The sequence below is a fragment of the Vulpes vulpes genome, chromosome 16 (assembly GCF_048418805.1).
Source record: "Vulpes vulpes isolate BD-2025 chromosome 16, VulVul3, whole genome shotgun sequence".
Lineage (NCBI taxonomy): Eukaryota > Metazoa > Chordata > Mammalia > Carnivora > Canidae > Vulpes > Vulpes vulpes.
The window spans coordinates 73,470,659-73,489,907 of record NC_132795.1 but is presented as its reverse complement, the minus strand read 5'-3'; the positions used below and the strand labels follow the sequence as shown (position 1 = coordinate 73,489,907).

The following is a 19,249-nucleotide window of genomic DNA, read 5'->3' as shown; positions in this document are numbered from 1 at the left end:
AAAAAAAAACCACAGAAAAAACAACACGTTTGGAGTATTGTAAGGTAGAACTAGAACATAATGTATTAATTCCCTGGTGGTGGTGGGCATTTAGATTGCTGACAATCTTGGGCTATTACAAATAATTAAGTCCTATTCTCGGAATGCATTTCCTGGATCCATGGGTCCCTAAGTATTCCCAGTCTATCTAGCAATAGCTGTTTATTCCCATCCGGCTTGAAGCTCATCACTAAAGTTTCCATTTAGACATTCCAATCCATTGGACCAGAGTCAGCCTGAGTGTTTGTGCCTGGTCTAGCTTAGACCCAAGCACCAAGGTCCCCCTTTCCCCAGGAGGATAACCTCAACCTTAGGCGTGCAAGCCTTGAAGGCTCGTATACAGAAGTGGCATCAAATTTGGCAGCACTCTAAGCCATATGTTAGCAGGGGTTAGCAGCAGAAATAGGGGAGAGATGCACTCCAGCCACAAGAGCACAAGGGCTGGGGAGAGGTTGGGGGGGTATGCAGTTGAGGAGGGATGCTTAGGGGGAGATGCCCAATGAAGGGCAGTTGGGGTATGGCCAAGGAAGAATGGCCAAAAGGAGGAGTGGCAGGGAGATGGTGGTAATTGAAGAGTGGCAAGGAGAGGAGGCCAAGGGATGACCACTGGCTTACCGAGGTGTGGGTGTCTACCACTAGAGCTGAGGCCTTCTGGCTTGGGCCTGCCATGTTCCAGAACAGCTCCTCCAGGGAGGCCAGGCTCCCCTGGGGGTCCAGGTCCTGCGGCTCCTGCTCTAACTCCTTAGGCAGCTGGTGGGCCTCTGTGCTGAGGCCCTGAGGCCCTGTCACACCCACCCACTTTGGGGCTGGGGTCCCCCTACTGGCCTGTGGTACCTTTAGGTTCAGGAACTCTACAGGTGGTGGGCTCCAATCAGTGGGGAACATGTCCCCAGCTGCATGCACCTTGGGCTTCTTTGACAACTTGGGAGCTGGAGCTGAGGTAGGACTGCTACGACGCCGCACGGGGTGGAGGAGCCCCTGGTGCAGGGGATGGTCAAAGCAGCTGCCCTTCAGGCTGGGCAATAGGATGGGTGCCACTTCAGCTGCCGGGACCCCTAGGGATAAGACAATACTATGGTTTCTCCATTGAGTCACCACGATCCCAGCTACTGTGCCATGCTGGGGGAAGAGAAGGGGCAACTCAGGATTGATGTGGGCAGAACACAAGGGGAATCCCTCAACCATGGGTTGTCCACTCACCCAGGGCCACAGGTCTCAGAACGGTTCTACCTGTGCAGGTGAGAGACACCTACCTTCTTCCTGAGGAAGGGCTAGTGGAATCTTCTTAGGCCTGGCCATCTGCAAACCGCTAAACCACTGGACTTTCTGTCCTGGAAGGAAATGTCTGTTAACTGAGGTGAGCCTCCAGAAGAAAGACAAATGCTCTGAAACTCTGCTTCCCTAACAGAAGAGGGCTTGGGCCCACTGGTGCCCAGGAGATCCTCCTCCAGCTCTACCCTAAGGACCAAGCATATGTACCGTGAAGATCAAGTTGCTGAGGTGAAAGGGGTTCAATGTGACTCCTCATTTCAAGTGTGTTATAGGCAAGTATATGGACATCAACATTTTTGTTAGACCTTTATAAAATCAAAATTAGCACAGCTCAACAAAAAAGTTGTTGAATGACATTCTGCACTTCTTGCTTGCTCAATGTCACCCCTATACAGACTGTTTCTTCACAAGGGGTAGGGAAGGGCTCTCTAGTCCCTGACATTTTCCCAAAACTAGCACACAAACATGGCATACAGAAGGGCTTGGTGCATTTCTGCTGAATGAATGACTGATTTCAAGAAACCCAGGGCTGGTCCAACAAGCCTCCTCCAGTGTTAGGAACTGTCCATCCACAGTTAAGATGGATCATGCCTCACACACAGACATCTCTTATCCTTTCAGGCTCAGGATCAGGTAAACTGAAATCCACATGAAAGGCTAATATCTGAGTGAGCTAATGACCAAAGGAAACAACTGTTAACAAAAAACACAAACACTAACTCAACAAGGGTTCAAACCCAACACAAGTGGAAGACATTCAAACTAATATGCCTATGAAGTATTTTTAATCATAATTAAATCATTAAAAAATTAAAAATTTATAATAAATGTTGACATGGTTGTGAGGAAACACATTGCTGTTGGTACTGTAAAATGCTTTATTGTTTTTAGAGAGCAATCTATCAATATAAAAATAACTGCAAAAATGTTCACACTGGCAGTAGGGAACCCCAGAAGCCTGTCCCTCCACAAAAGCACTAATTAAGCGACAAAACCCGTCAGAACCAAAATTTACAGAACTCTGGACTCTAACAGGAAACTAGCAATAAGCAGGGAAAGGTTTAATGAAGAAAGAAACTGCTAAATTCCAGTAAAATCGTGTTCTGGCTTTTGAATTTATCTACCTTTCATCCCCTACCCCCAGCTATGGAGGCTGCATTTCTTCTTTTTTTTTTTTTTAAGATTTTATTTATTTATTCATAGACAGAGAGAGAGAGAGGCAGAGACACAGGGAGAAGAAGAAGCAGGCTTCATGCAGGGAGCTCGACGTGGGACTCAATCCTGGGTCTCCAGGATCACACCCCAGGCTGTAGGCAGCACCAAACCACTGTGCCACCAGGGCTGCCCAAGAGGCTGCATTCCTTGTGCGGCTTGCTGGTACCAGAGGGGGAAATATAAACTTTGTTCTCAAAGAATTGTGGTTGTATGTTTTGACTTGGCTCCTGGCTCCCTGAGGGATCAACTCAGGGTGTTACCCTTTTTTTTTTTTAATCGCACTTGGAACTTTCTCAGGGCTGGAGTGGCCTCTGAGGTAGCATTTGTTGAAAGCACTTAAAAGCAAGTTTACCTGCCACAACCATCTAGGGCAAGGTATAACAGGTGGGGCAAGCAGCTGAGAGTCTGAACAGCTGAAAAGGAAAAGGCTGAGGAAGGAGATACACAGAGGAATAAGGGTTTTAAAAAGTTCCCATGTGAACCAGAATCCAGAAGGCCACATGCATGCTTAGGAAAGATCTGAGAAGACAGTAAATTTTAATCTCTGGCTGATCATTAGGCTCCTTATAAGTAGGAAATGAAGGCTAAGGCAGAGTTGCATAAGGCTTGCCTAAGCTTTGAGGGAGTACTCCAACATAGAACCAATCTGCAAAGACCAGAAGAGTTTTATTGTGGGGGTGATGGTGGCACTTGGGGAATTTTCTAACAACTTACCAGTTAACTACTAAGCTAAAGGAACAGTGACTTCAATGACCACACAAAACAAAATAAAAATGGCTTTATAAAAATAGTCTAGAAAAGTCATTAAACAAGCCACTACAACTCAAAACAACCAGCAACAGCAAATTCAGGTGTGTATGTGTGTATGTGTGTGTGTGTGTAATCCTATTTCCAGATTTACTGCATTATAATATTCAAAATGAACAATTTTCAACAAAAATTGTAAGGCAAAGAAACAACAATGTATGATCCATTTATAGTCAAAAAATGAATGAAAGAAACTGTCTCTGAGGAGGCCCAGGCATTACACCTACTAGGCAAAAAATTCTAACTGTCCTAATAAGCTCTAAGAACCAAAGGAAATAGTGAACAAAGAACTAAAAGAAACCAGAAAAGAATGAAGTCTCACCAAATAAGAAATATCAATAACATTTTAAAAATTATAAAAAGGAACCAGACAGAAATTCTGGAGTTGAAAAGTACAAAAATTGAAATGAAAAACTACGTAGTAGACTTCAACACAAGGTGCAGGCTAGCAGAAGAAAGAATCAGTGAACTTTTACAGAGGTTAATTGAGATGGTCAATTCTGAGGAACAAAATAAAAAAAGAATGCATAAGACGAACAGAGCCTCAGAAACCAGTGGGACACCATGACGTATACCAATATATATGTAATAGGAGTTCCAGGAGTTGAGATAGAGATGATGGGGCGGGGGGACAGAAAGAATACAGTACTTTCAAGAAGCTCAGAAAACTCCAAGTAGGATAAATCCAAAGAGATCCATGCCTAACTACTTCACTTCAAACTCTTATAAAGCCATTTAGAGAATCTTTAAAGCAGGAAGACAGAAGTGATTTATCATCTACAAGGGAGTCCCAATAAGATTAACAGGTGATTTCTCATCAACCATGGAGATCAGCAGACAGATAAAATATTCAACGTGCACACAGAAAAGACTATGCACCAAGAATGCTGTATCCTACAAAATTATCCTTCAAAAAAGGAGAAAATAAGATATTCCCAGATTTTATTTATTTATTTTTATTTGTTTTTTTTCCCCAGATTTTAAAAACCTGGGAAAATTTGTTTCTAGCAAATCTGTTCTACCAGAAATACTAAATTCTTTAGGTTGAAGTGAAAAGATATTATAGAATAACTTGAATCCATATGAAGAAAAAAGAGCAGTGATAAAGGTATACATAGGTATACATAAAAGATAGTACAAATATTTTTTTTAGTACAAATATTTTTATTTGTAACTCTTTTTCTCCTGATTTAAAAGACAACTGCATAAAATAATACTTACAAATCTGTCTTGATGGGTGCCCAATGTTTAAAGATATAATTCACATGACAACAACAGTACAAAGGAGAGAGTGGGAATAGAGATATATAGGTGTAAAGTTTTGTATCTTATTGAAATTAAGTTGGTATTAATCTGAACTAGTCTGTGAACTATGTGATATTTATAGGTAAATAAAAAAGCAAGTATTACTGTAACTTTGGTTTGTAACTCTTCTTTTTTACCTTTGTGATTTAAAAGACAAATGCATAAAACAACAATTATATAACTATGTTCATGAACATACAATGTTCAAAGATGTAATTTGCGACAATAAAAACATAAAGCAGAGGGATGGAATTGGGAGTGGAGTTCTTGTATGCTATTGAAGCTAAATGGATGTTAATTCAAGCTAGTTTGTTATAGATTTAAGATATAAATTATAATCTCCAGGGTAACCACTAATAACTTAAAAACAGAGAAAAGGAAATGAAGAAGGAATCAATATGGTATACTACAAAAAAAAAATTAAACACAAAAGAAGGCAGCAGTGGAAAAACTGAGGAACAAAAAAGATTATACAAGAAACAAAATAGCAAAATGGCAGAAATTCTTTTTTTTTTTAAGATTTTATTTATTTATTCATGAGAGACACAGAGCGAGAGAGAGAGAGGCAGAGACACAGGCAGAGGGAGAAGCAGGCTCCATGCAGGGAGCCCGACATGGGACTCGATCCTGGGTCTGCAGAGTAACAACCTGGGCCGAAGGCGGCGCTAAACTGCTGAGCCAACAGGGCTGCCCAAAATGGCAGAAATTCTTATCAGTAATCAGTGTAAATGTAAGTGGACTGGACTCTCAAATCAAAAAGTGGATTTTGGGCAGCCCGGGTGGCTCAGTGGTTTGGCGCCACCTTCAGCCCAGGGCGTGACCCTGGAGACCGGGGATCAAGTCCCATGTCAGACTCCCTGCACGGAGCCTGCTTCTCCCTCTGCCTGTGTCTCTGCCTCTCTCTCTCTCTCTCTCTCATGAATAAATAAAATATTTTTAAAAAGGTGGATCTTGTCAAAATAGATTTAAAAAAACATCTGACTATATGCTGCCTGTAAGAGACTCACTTTATAACCAAAAGGTTGAAAGTAAAAGGATGGAAAAAGATACTCCTTGCAAACAGAAATTCAAAGAGAGCTGAAGTAGGTATACTAATACCAGACAAAACAGACTCTAAGTCAAAAATTACTATGAGACAAAGAAAGCCATCACATACTGATATAAGGGTCGTTCATCAAGAAGACGTAACAATTAAAAGCATACATGCACCTAAAAACATAACTTTGGCAGAGTAAAGGGGGAAACGATTATAAACTGATAGTTGGACTCAATATCCTATTTTCAATAACAACTGACAGAAGATCAAAGAAAATAAAGGACTTGAAAACCACCATGAACCAACTAGACATAACAGGCATCTACAGAACTCTTCACTCTTGCAGCAGCAGGGTACAAATTCTTTGCAAGTACACATGGAATTTTCTACAGGACATATCATATGTTAGGCCACAAAACAAGTGTCAGTAAGTTTAAGAAAACAGAAATCCTGGGGCACCTGGGTGGCTCAGTCGGTTAAGCATCTGCCTTGAGCTCAGGTCATGGTCTCTAGGTCCTGGGATTGAGCCCTGCTTCAGGCTTCCTGCTCAGCAGGGAGTCTGCTTCTCCCTCTCCCTCTGCTCCCACTGTCTCCTTGTGCTCTCGCGCTCTCTCCCTCTAAGAAAATCTTAAAAAAAAGAAAAAGGAAATCCTTTATGAAGTATCTTTCCTCATCATAATAGAAGTCAGAAAACAGAGGGAAAACTGAGAATTTCACAAATATGTAGAAATAAAACAACTCTTAACCAGTGGATCAAGGAAGAAATTATAAGAGAAATTAAAAAAAATATTTAGAGTTAAGTGAAAACAAACACAATATACTAAAACACATGGGATGCAGTGAAAGTAGTGCTCCCAGGAACACACAGCTGTAAACACCTGTGTTAAAAAAGAAGTTGTATATGATTCTCCCTATAGGAAATGCTCAGAATAGGCAAATCCATAGAGATGGAAAGTAGATTAGTGGTTGCCAGGTGCTGGGTGGTGGGGTGGGAGGTGGATGGGAGGAGTAGTGGGGAGTGACTGCTCAATGGGTCTAAGGTCTCCTTTTTTGGATGATAAAGATATTCTGGAATTTGACAGTGCTAAAGGTCGTAAAGCATTGCAAATTTACTAAATGCCCCTGAATTTAAAAATGATTGAAATGGTAAATTTTATGCTATGTGTATTTTACTACCAGAAAAGATAGATACATAAATTATCCATGGGGCGGGGGGAAGTACATGTAAAATAATGTCAAGTAAGTAGAGGACAATACAACTTGGTAGAAATCATGGATTAAAAAAAAAAAAAATACTGGGATCCCTGGGTGGCTCAGCAGTTTAGTGCCTGCCTTCGGCCCAGGGCGTGATCCTGGAGACCTGGGATTGAGTCCCACATCAGGCTCCCTGCATGGAGCCTGCTTCTCCCTCTGCCTGTGTCTCTCCTTCTCTCTCTCTGTATCTCTCATGAATAAATAAATAAAAATCTTAAAAAAAAAAGAAAAAATACTTAGAGATACATGAAATAACCATATTAAGTAAAGGATTTATGGTTTATAATTTTTGTACAATGGCTAAAATTATAAAATATTCTAAATTTGTGTCTATCTACACACTGAAGGGCAGCATCAGATGCTTCTACAGGACCAGTGAAATAAGGATAATGCTGAAAATTATCCTCTGCCTTGGTTCTGACACCTTGTCCCCCTTTGGGCCTTCAGGGAGGTGTTGCCCATGACCATTTTTCCTCCATTCACCAGTGGAATTTTTTTCTTGTTTTTCTGTCTTAAAGAAGTTGCTTTTTCTTTTTCCTTTTCCTTCTGCAGCCTCTTTTCCTTCCAGTCCATCCTGAACATTGCTTCTGATTGAACCTTCCCTTACGCAGAGCATCAACTGAATTGTGTGACTTCTTTCGCTCAAAAGCCATGGCCAGGCAAAGATGTATCACAGTTCTTCAGAGGGTGATGAAAATATTCTCTATCTTAATCATGGCAGTTGCTACTCAAACTACATATATTTGTTTTATTGGATAAGGGCCCACCCCAATGACCTTATTTTTTTTTTTAATTTTTATTTATTTATGATAGTCACAGAGAGAGAGAGAGAGGGGCAGAGACACAGGCAGAGGGAGAAGCAGGCTCCATGCACTGGGAGCCCGACGTGGGATTCGATCCCGGGTCTCCAGGATCGCGCCCTGGGCCAAAGGCAGGCGCCAAACCGCTGCGCCACCCAGAGATCCCCCCAATGACCTTAATTACCTCTCTAAAGGCCTTATTTTCAAATATAGTCACATTCAGAGGTGGTTAGGACTTCAGCATATGAATTTTAGAGGGTCCATTTAGCCCATAATAGTGTATTTGGTGGCAACAGCCCTGCACTCCATAGAAGGTGGAGGCTGGTGATGGAGGCCTCTGAAAACATTAAATATCCTTTATGTGTATCAGAAAGCGTGATACTGAAAGTCCAAAGGCTTTTTTCCCGTGTTCCTGATTTGGACATCATTTTGCTGCCAACCTAAGTCAGGACATGAGCATGGTCACAGAGACTTCAGCTCAAGCAACCAAAACTTGTGCATGACATTCTTTCTACCCAAACTCTAAATATGTAAGTGGGACCTCAGCTAAAGATGGACAAGAGAAATTGCTCTTATAACCAGAAGTATCTGAAAAGTTGTTTAGTCCATAAATAACAATGCCTATGATAGGAAATGTCTCTGTTCCTAAGGGTATTAGGAAATTAAAGCCTGGATCCATCAGTACTTGCAGAGGATGAGAAATATGTGGAAAGAATGAGGCATAAGCATGGTGATCACACCTCCAGCCTTTTAATGGAGGCATTATAACAGACAAACTGTACTGTAAAGGTGGTCAGTAGCAAGATTTGCAAAACCTTACAAAAGTTAAAGAGCAACAAAATATTTCATCAGCTTTCTAATCATGCAAGGAAAAGGGCTTTGGGAAACAACCTGGCAGTTCCTCAACTGGTTAAACACACAGGTACCATATGACCCATCAATTCCACTCCGAGGTATAAACAAGAGAGAAATGAAAACATATGTCCACAAAAAATCTCATCTATGAACAATCCAGCAGTATTATTCATAATAGCCAAAAAGGGGAAACAACCCAATGTCCATTGGTTGTTGAAGGATGAACAAAATGTGGTATATCCATATAATGGAGTATTATTCAGCTATAAAAAGGATGAAGTACTGACTCATACTTCAACATGGATGAATCCTGAAAACCTTACACTAAATAAAAGAAGTCTGACTCATAAAACCATATCCTGTGTGGTTCCACTTACATAAAATGTCCAGAATAGGCAAAATCAGCAGATTAGGGCTAAGAGAGAGGAGGAAGGTTGGGAAGTGACAGTTAAGGGATGTAGGGTTTATTTCTGGGGTGACGAAAATGTTCTAAAATTGACTGTGGTGATGGTGGCACAACTCTATCAAACTGTACATGTTAAATGGGTGAATTGTACAAAAAGAAAGTATAAGGAAAATAAAACTGAGGGTCCATGCTAATATGATGTTAATCTTCCAAGAGGACGAAGTAGTATAGAATCAGGAAGCTGGAAAACATGCTAAAAGCTGTTCACATTGTAGATGCTAACCAAGAAGCAAGGAGGAAAATAAAATAAAAAGAATAAAATATATCACTAAAATCTCCCAGTAATAAATGTTCCATGTTAGTGATAACACCTTTTGAGAATATAGGGTGGGGGAGATTAAGGCTGTTCTTTAAAAACCCTTTTATTTAGGGAACTTAAAGTATACCAAATTGAGACTGGAACATTTGCCAAAGACAAGAAAACCGCCCTAACCCAAGCAAATGTTGCAATGTTCAGAAGTCCACAGAGATGCTAAAATATAAAAAGAACCAGAAACTGCTGATGCATTGAGACCAAGTCCATACAGCTAAAGCTGCGTGCAACTGGGGAGGGTGGGAGGGAAGGATATTTTCTCCTTTTCAATCGGTTTCTTTTCTGAGCATAAGTGCTTTCTATGTCTTCCTAACAATGCAGAGCCCACTAAGTGTGGAAACACAACCCCAGTCTTTGTTCCATTCCAGGGTTGATGGTTTTTGCCATTCCAGTTTTGGCTGTTCCTCAAGATCATGAAAAGCAGCACACTCTGGTTTCTGAAAGTTCAGCGGGTCACTGCTCCAGATGGAGCATAAGACAGAGGAGCACTTTAAAGTATAAAAGAGGAGTTAATGTGTCATTGCTGCCTGAGGAAACTTACAATTTGTCTGCCCCTCTTCACCCGCACAATACTTCATGTATTTTTACCGCACTGATGACGGGGCCCCTCTTGAGTCACTTGAGTGCACAGATGAAGTCTTGTCTTGGAATCCCATTGCCCAACTCAGGGTCCTGCACAGAATGGATTCTCAGAAAATTAGGTGGTGGATGCTACTATACATTCTGTCTGCCTGGGCTGCCATAACAAAATACCAGCATACCTCAGAGATATTGCAGGTTCCATTCCAGTCTACTGCAATACAGTGAATATTGCTATAAATAAATCTAATGTGGTTTTTTTTTTGTTTTGTTTTGTTTCCTGGAGCATAAAAAAGTCATGTTTACACTACACTGGCATCTCTTAAATGTGCAATAGCATAGTGTCCAAAAAAATAAATGTACATGTTTTGGTTAAAAAATAATTTACTGCTAAAAACTGGTAACCATCATCTGAGCTTTCAGCAAGTCAACTGTCTTGCTGGTGGCTGGTCTTGCCTTAGTGTTAATGGCTGCTGACTGATCAGAGTGGAAGTTGCTGAAGGCTGGGGAGGCTGTGGCAATTTCTTAAAATAAGACAACAATGAAGTCTGCTGCATCAATGGACTCTTTCTTTCATGGACTTTCTCTGCAGCGTGCAATGCTATTTGGTAGCATTTTATCCACAGTAGAACTTCTTTCAAAATTGGAGTCAGTTCTCTCAAACCCTACCACTGCTTAGTTGATGCTAAGTTTATGTACTATTCTAAATCCTTTGTCGATGTTTCAAAAATCTTCACATCATCTTCACCAGGAGTAGATTCCACCTCAAGAAACTACTTTCTTTGCTCATCAATAAGAAAAAACTACTCATCCTTTCAAGTTTTTAAGATTGGCAGCGATCTGTCACATGTTCAGGCTCCACTTCTAATTCTGGTTTTCCTTGTATTTCCACCACATTTGCAGTTACTTCCTCCCCTGAAGTCCTAAACCCATCAAAGTCATCAGTGGGAGTTAGAATCAATTTCTTCCAAACTCTTGTTAAAGTTGGTATGTGACCTCTTCCCATGCATCACGAATGTTCTTATGGCATGTAGAATGATGAATCCCTTCCAGAAGGTCTCCAATTTACTTTGCCTAGATCCATCAGAGGAATCACTGTCTATATATGGCAATGATAGCCTTACAAAATATATTTCTTAAGTAGTTAAGATTTGAAAGTTGAAATTACTCTTTGATCCTTGGGCTGCAAAATGGATGTTGTGTTAAATATGAAAACATTAATCTCATTGTACATCTCCATCAGAACTCTTGGGTGACCAGGTGCATAATGAGCAGTAATTTTTTTTTTTTAAGATTTTATTTAGTCATGAGAGACACAGAGAGAAAGAGAGGTAGAGACACAGGCAGAGGGAGAAGTAGGCTCCACTCAGGGAACCCGATGTGGGACTCAATCCCGGGTCTCCAGGATCACACCCAAAGCTGACAGCAGCGCTAAACTGCTAAGCCACCGGGGCTGCCTGAGCAGTAATATTTTCAATGGAATCTATCTTTCTGAGCATTAGGTATCAACACTGGGTTTAACATATTCTGTAAACCATGTTGTAAACAGATGTGTTGTCATTCCGGTTTTGTTGTTCCATTTCTAGAGCACAGGCAGAGTAGATTTAGCATAATTCATAAAGGTCTTGGGGTTTTGGGAATGGTAAATGAGCCCTGGTTTCAACTGAAAATCACCTGCTGCATTAGCCTCTTACAGGAGTGTCAGCCTGTCTTTTGAAGCTTTGAAGCCAGGCATTGACTTCCCCTAACTATGAAAGTCTTGGACAGAATCTTCTTTCAATAGAAGGCTGTTTTGTCTACATTGAAAATCTCTTTTGGTGTAGCCACCTTTGTTAATGATCTTTCTCTAGATCTTCTGGATGACTTGCTGCAGCCTCTACATCAACACTTGGTGCTTCACTTGTACTTTGATGTCATGGAGATGGCTTCTTTCCTTAAACCTCATGAACCAACCTCTGTCAGCTTCATACTTTTCTTCTGCAGCTTCCTCACCTCTCTCAGCCTTCACAGAATTGAAGAGAGTTAAGGCCTGGCTCTGGATTAGGTCTTGGCTTAATGGAATGTTGTGGATATTTTGAGTTTGTCTCCAGACCACTAAGACTTCCTCCATATCAGGGATAAGGCTCTTTTGCTTTCTTATCATTCATGTGTTCACTGGAGTAGCACTTTTAATTTCCTTCAAGAACTCTTCCTTTGCATTTACAAATTGGCTGTTTGGAGCTTTTGGCCTATCTTGGCTTTGGCCATGCCTTCCTTACTAGGCTTAATCATTTCTACCTTTGATTTATTTATTTATTTATTTATTTATTTATTTATTTATTTATTTAGATTTATTTATTTATTTTATGATAGACATAGAGAGACAGAGAGAGGCAGAGACACAGGAGGAGGGAGAAGCAGGCTCCATGCCGGGAGCCCGATGCAGGTCTCGATCCCAGGACTCCAGGATCCCGCCCTGGGCCAAAGGCAGGCGCCAAATCGTTGAGCCACCCAGGGATCCCCATCTACCTTTGATTTAAAGTGAGGGATATGCAACTATTCCTTTCACTTGAACACTTATAGGCCATTATAAGGTTATTAATTGAACTAATTTCAATATTTCTGTGTCTCAGGGAATAGGAAAGCCTTAAGGAGAGAGAGGGAGAGAGATGGGGGAATGACTGGTCTGTGGAAGAGTTAAAACCCACAAAATATTTATTGTTTGTTTGCTGTCTAATGTGGGTGAGGTTGATAGTGCCCAAAACAATTCTCATAATAACATGTAAGATCACTGATCACCATGACAAATACAAAAATAATAATGAAAAAGTTTTAAATATTATGAGAATTGCCAGAATGTGACACAGAGGCACAAAATGAGCAAATGATATTGGAAAAATGGCCTCAATAGACTTGCTGAATGCAGGGTTGCCACAAACCTTTAATTTGTAAAAACAAACAAACAAAATGCATTATCTGTGAAGCACAATAAAGTGCAATAAAACAAAGTGTGCCTGTATCTATACCATGGGCTAGGTAGCTCAAACAACAGATTTATTTCTCATAGTTCTGGTGGCTGAAAGTCTCAGATCAACATGCTGGCAAGACAGGTCTCTTTCTGAGGCTTTTTCTCATGGTCTGCGGGAGTCTACTCACTTGCTGTGTGTTCACACGACCTCTCTTTGGTGTGCTTGTAGGAAAGAAAATGCGTGCACTGGCTTCTTCCTCTTCTTAAAAGTATATTAATCTCATCATGAGGTCCCCCCACTCAAGACCTCATTTAACTCTAATTACTTCCCATGGGCCTCATCTCTAAATACAATCACATTGTGGGTTACGGCTTCAATGCATGAATTTGGGGGAAGACACAATTCAATCCATATTGACATCAATATGGAAAATATCACTACACTAGATGCAAATCAAATTAATCAACTTTAAAGTAAATGTGCATACAGAAAAGTGTACCCAGGGGGTGTCTGGGTGGTTTAGTTGGTTAAGCGTCTGCCTTCAGCTTGGGTCATGATCTCAGGGTGCTGGGATCGAGCCCCACATCGGGCTTCCTGCTCAGTGGGGGGTCTGCTTCTCCCTCTCTCTGTGCTCTCTCTCAAATAAATAAATAAAATCTTGAAAAAAAAAAAAAAGGAAAAGAAACGTGTACCAGGGTAAGAATACAGCTAGATGAATTTTCACAAAGTCAACACACCTAGGTAACCATTACCAAAATAGAAAAGATGGCATATACCAGCACCCCAGAGTACTCTCTATGCTAACCTCCCAGTCAGCACTCCTACCCTCTGCCCCCAAAATAAGACTTAACACCACAGACTTGTTTTGCCTGTTTTTTGAATAATGCATAAGTGGAATCACACACTATGGATTTTTTTTTTGGTCTGGCTTCTTTTGTTCAATGTTTGTGTGTGTTCGTCTTCATTGCTGTGTAGTATTCTTTTTATTTTTTTTTAAGATTTTATTTATTTATTCATGACAGAGAGAGAGAGAGAGAGAGAGAGAGAGGCAGAGACACAGGCAGAGGGAGAAGCAGGCTCTATGCAGGGAGCCTGACACGGGACTCGATCTGGGTCTTCAGGATCACACCCTGGGCTGCAGGCGGCGCTAAACTGCTGCACCACTGGGGCTGCCCTATTGCTGTGTAGTATTCTGTTGTAGGAATATAGGCTTAACTCTTCTGTTGGTAGACATCTTCATTTTTTTAGTTTTTGGCAATTAGGAATATGTTCACAAACATTATTATATTTGCCTATTGTACACACACATGCACACACCCAATCACACATTTCTGCTGGGAATATACCTAGGTGTCAAACTGACAGGTCACAGGAATAGGTATGTTCATTTATGGCAGATAAGGTCAAACAGTTTCAAAGTGGTAGCATGAATTTACCTCCCAAATGCCATTTGTCAGTTCTCCTCATCCTACCCTTGCCAACGCCTAAGACTGTCAGTCTACCCTATGTTTACTGTTCTAGTAGACGTGCACTGATTTCTCACTGCATTTTTTATTATAAATTTTCATTTTTTTATTCTAATGGGATTGGACTTTTTTTTTTTTTACATTGTGTTGTCCACCTGGATATCTTCTTTTAAAAAGTACCTATTGCCTGAGTTGTCCTTAACGTTTCTTGATATATGGGCATTCCTATATATTCTCAAGATGTACAACGTCAGTTTTATGTGTTGCAAATATTTTCTCCTACTTGTATGGCTTGTCTTTTTGCTCCCTTAATGGTGTCTTTATGAAGAAAAAACCCTAAGTTCAATGTAGCATAATTTATCAACATTTTCTTCTATGATTACTGTGTTCTGTGTCCTGTTTAAGGAATTTTCCCCATCCCAGAGTCATGGGCATATTCTAATGTCAACTTTTAGAATTTTAATTATTTTATAATTCACATTTGGATCTATAACCTTCACAAGACATTTAAATTTTTGTTGATGTGTAACTTAGAGAAAGTGCACAAATCTTAACTATTCAGCTTAATGAATTTATATACATATATAAAAATGTATATAGTGGATAGTCTTTTCTCCTTTGTCGAATATTAGTTGACCATAAAGTTGAGGGTCCACTTCTGGATTCTCTATTCTGTTCCAATGATCTATGTGTCTGTTTTTGTGCCAGTACCACACTGTCTTGATGACCACAGTATAAAAATGTATATATAGTTAACCTTTAAACAACATGGGCTTGAACTACGTGGGTCCACTTAGACATCAATTTTTTTCTATAAATATAGTATTGTAAATTTTCTCTTCCTTGTGACTTTTTATTTTATTTATTTATTTATTTAAAAAAATTTTTTTTCCTTTTGACTTCTTAAAGATTTTATTTACTATTAGGCAGACAAAGAGAGAGCTGTGCACAAATAGAGGGAGGAGAAGCAGGCTCCCCACTGAGCAGAGTGCCCAAAGTGGGGTTCCATTGACTGATGGTGCCCTGTGGTTTTATTTACTATTTGGCAGACAGAGAGAGAGCTGCGCACAAGTAGGCAAAGAGAGAGGAGAAGCAGGCTCCCTACTGAGCAGAGAGCTCGAAGTGGAGCTCCATCGACTGATGGTGCCCTGTGGCTTTCTTAATAACATTTTCTTGGGGTGCCTGGGTGGCTCAGTCAGGTAAGCATCCGCCTTTGGCTCAGGTCATGATTCCAGAGTCCTGAGATTGAGCTCCACATTGGGCTCATTGCTCAGCGAGGAGTCTGTTTATCCCTGTCCAAATCTTTAAAAAAAAAATAACATTTTCTTTTTTTCTAGCTTACTTCATTGTAAGAAAACAGTATATGATACATATAACACACAAAATACGTATTAATCAATTGTCTATGTTAATGATAAGGCTTCCAGTCAACAATAGGCTATTAGTAGTTAAGCTTTTAGGGAGTGAAAAGTTTTTTGTTTTTTGTTTTTAAAGATTTTATTTATTTATTCATGAGAGACAATGAGAAACAGAGACACAGGCAGAGGGAGAAGCAGGCTCCATGCAAGGAGCCCAAAGTGGGACTCGATCCCAGATCCCAGGATCACACCCTGAGCCAAAGGCAGACGCTCAACCGCTGAGCCACCGAGGTGTCCCAGGGAGCGAAAAGTTATATGCAGATTTTCAACTGCGCAGGGAGTTGATGACTGAACACTCATGTTGTTTAAGGGTCAACTTGTTTGTGCGTGTGTGTGTGTGTTTACTACCTAGATCAAGATACTAAACATCCTAGAAGGATCTCTTATACCTCTTTCAATCAGTAACCCCTAAAGGTAATAACACTGCCTGTATTACCATGAATTATTTTGCCTGTTTTTGAACTTTATGTAGATAAAATATGTCTGGTGCTCTTTTGTGTCTGATTATAATTTTCTCAACATTACACATGTGAGATTCATTCATGTTGTTGCGTGTTTCAGTTCATTACTGTAGAGGATTCCACTACATGAATGCATCACAACTTATTATCCACTTTTTTTTTGGTGTACATTTGGATTGTTTCTTATTTCAGGGTATTATGAATAAAGTTGCTATATTCTTGTATATGTGTTTTGAAGGATATAAATACTCATTTTTGTTGGCTATCTACCAGGATACACAAAATTTTGATGTTACCATATTACAAAAATCATTTAGATTTGCCAAGCTCTCCCTGCCAAGTACATATAGTATATTTTAATTGTTCCTGCATCCATAATTCTTATCAGAAAAAAATGTGAAAACTTTTTCTATTTCTTTGAAATAATATCAGACACACCCCAAATTGCAACAACACAAAAAAATGTCCATATGGTCTCCATCAAAATTTTTCCATGTCAACATTTCACTGCATTTGGTTTATCATTAATTATCTTGTGTGCATATGGGGGTGTGTATGTGTATTTGTATGATCTCAACACTGTTGAAGAGTATTGGCCAGTTACTTTGTAGACTCTATAAATTGGGGTTTGTGTGACATTTCTGCATGACTAGATTCAGGTTATGTTTGGAGCAGGAATCACAGATGTGATGCTGTGTTCCTCTCGGTGCGGATCAGAAGGCACATAATAGTGATTTCTCCCATTACTGCTGTTACTAATCTTAATCACTTGGTTAAGGTATATCTGCCAGGTTTCTCAACTGTAGTATCACTATTTTTCTGTTATTAATCGGTGTCATATGGGAAGGTACTTTGAGATTATGTAAACATCTTGTTTCTCATCATACTTTCATTTCCTAGTTCACCATCCACTCATGATTCTTTTTAAAAATTTTAATTTCAAAAAAAAAATAAAATAAAAATTTTAATTTCAGGATAGTTAACATACAGTGTTGTTCCATTCATGATCCTTGCCTGAAACAATTTTATGGAAGTGGTTGAAAACTAGTTCTTGTTTTTAATACCTTCAAATTTTTCAAAATTCTTACAATGACAATCAGGATTTCTCACAAATTGAACTGAAATCTAGAAGATTACTGGACATTTACCATAAAAATACCTGTAAAGTCACCTTGAGAGATTAAAAAAACTGAAACTGGCAAACTGGTAGTGGCAGTGGCAGCATTCTCAAGCAAAGTGCAGCCACCCCCTGGGAGCCTGAGAGTCAGCCAAAGAAGACAAAAAAGGAACCCTCCTGAAAATCTCCACTTCTATACAAACCACCCCCAAACCATCTTGGTGCAGGCTGAGAAAAGATGTTTTGCATGCTCAAAGCATCTCATTCTAGAAAGAGTACCTAGGTCAGCTAGAGTGGGAATGGGGAGCAGGGGTCAAGTCCTGCAGATCCCAAGACCCCATGTGCTCTCTGGAGACAAAGCAGAAGGTAAACTTTGCCCTTTTGTTTCCAGGAGATTCTTACCTTTCTAGCTTTCCTGAGGCTGGGACCTGCTCACCTGCTTAACAGCAGACCCAGCACATACAATCAATCCCTAGGATCTTAGTATCCTGCGGGTTAACTAGTGAAGCTCTCTGGGAGCAAAATCACCAAATGAGTTTTCATACAAGTAGGTTCCAATTGATAAGTTGACTAAGTCCCAGAAGCCCATTCTGCAAGCCAAGGGTGAGAAATATTGTCTCTGCAGGTTAGCTCACAAAACCAGTAACTCACAGGGCAGCTGCACAGATGATTGAGGGCTGAGAAGGGAACCTTCACCTAGAACATGATTCCTGCAAGGTGAAGACTTTGACTCAAGCACAAGGAAGACAATTTGTCTCAACTTGTCCAGTACAGTTCTACTCAGCAAAACCCAGCTTAGCATGTCTGATGTGTCAGGTACTATGCTGAGCACTCAGAAACCAAGAGTCGCATCCTCTAATGACTAAGCCAGCCAGGTGCCCCAAGCATCATGACTTTCTTCACCAGTAAGACAAAGAACTGCCAAGTGAACAGTGACACAAAAGAAGACACCTGCCTTCAGCTCAGGTCATGATCTCAGGGTCCCGAGATTAAGTCCTGCATTGGGCTCCCTACTCAGCAGGAGTCTGCCTCTCCCTCTCCACCTACCTCTCCTCTACTCACACACATGTGTTCTCTCTCTCTCTCACTCACTCACATAAATAAATAAATAAATAAAATCTTAAAACAAAAAAAAAAAAAAAAAGGAAGACACAGCCCAACTTCAGAGCTGTTAATATGTGAACAAAAATGCATCCAAGAGGGATGCCTGGGTGGTTCAGCAGTTGAGCACCTGCTTTTGGTTCAGAGCATGATCCTGGAGTCCTGGGATGGAGTACCACATCGGGCTCCCTGTATGGGGCCTGCTTCTCCCTCTGCCTGTGTCCCTGCCCCTCTCTCTGTCTCTCATGAATAAATAAATAAAATTTAAAAAAAAAGGATGCATCCAAGAATCCATTAAAAATGATCATTCTGGTTATTCTGACATCTCCAAGCGCTGTGTGCTAGGTGTTGAGATAGGAACACGGGAGAAGACAATAGGCCATCCCAGTCAAATGGGAAAACACATTCAACATCTAAACCACCCTTCTCCTTCTGTCCTCTCTCCTTCCAAGCTCCCAACACCAACCAGCCAGGACCTATTCCTCCTCAATCTCACTCACTCATATTCTTTGTAGCCTAAGGAGTGAAGCCATCTGGTTTCACTAACCCCCTCCCTTTCCAATCCAGCCCAGGGACTGCAGCTCCATCTGCCTGCCACATCCCACCGCACTGTGAGCGCCTCCTGAGATCCTGCAAGCCGGAGCCCAAAGCTGGTACCTTCGCCTCCCTCCCCACCCCTCCCACTCTCTCCATCATGGTCCCACAGTGTGATTGCAACATGTTGCCCCACTTTTTGTTCTTTCGCTTTCTTCCCTGCAAGAAAAATAAAATAATCTGTCTTCAAGTGTAGCCATGAG

At 40.6% G+C, this 19,249-nt stretch overlaps 1 protein-coding gene across 2 annotated transcripts in view; it reads right to left on the bottom strand.

Moving 5' to 3' along the window:
* The window catches only part of FAM178B (family with sequence similarity 178 member B), a 108,397-nt gene that overhangs the window by 88,174 nt on the left and 974 nt on the right, over positions 1-19,249 (bottom strand). Inside the window, exons 2-3 of one of the 2 annotated variants that reach the window (XM_072742644.1) lie at positions 1,293-1,370; positions 874-1,094 (exon numbers count right to left, since the gene is read on the bottom strand). In XM_072742644.1, coding sequence (XP_072598745.1) covers positions 874-1,094; positions 1,293-1,338 — 267 coding nt within the window. In that variant the 5' untranslated portion in view covers positions 1,339-1,370. The remainder of the gene's footprint in view (positions 1-873; positions 1,095-1,292; positions 1,371-19,249) is intronic. The other variant, XM_072742645.1, reaches the window with a different exon arrangement.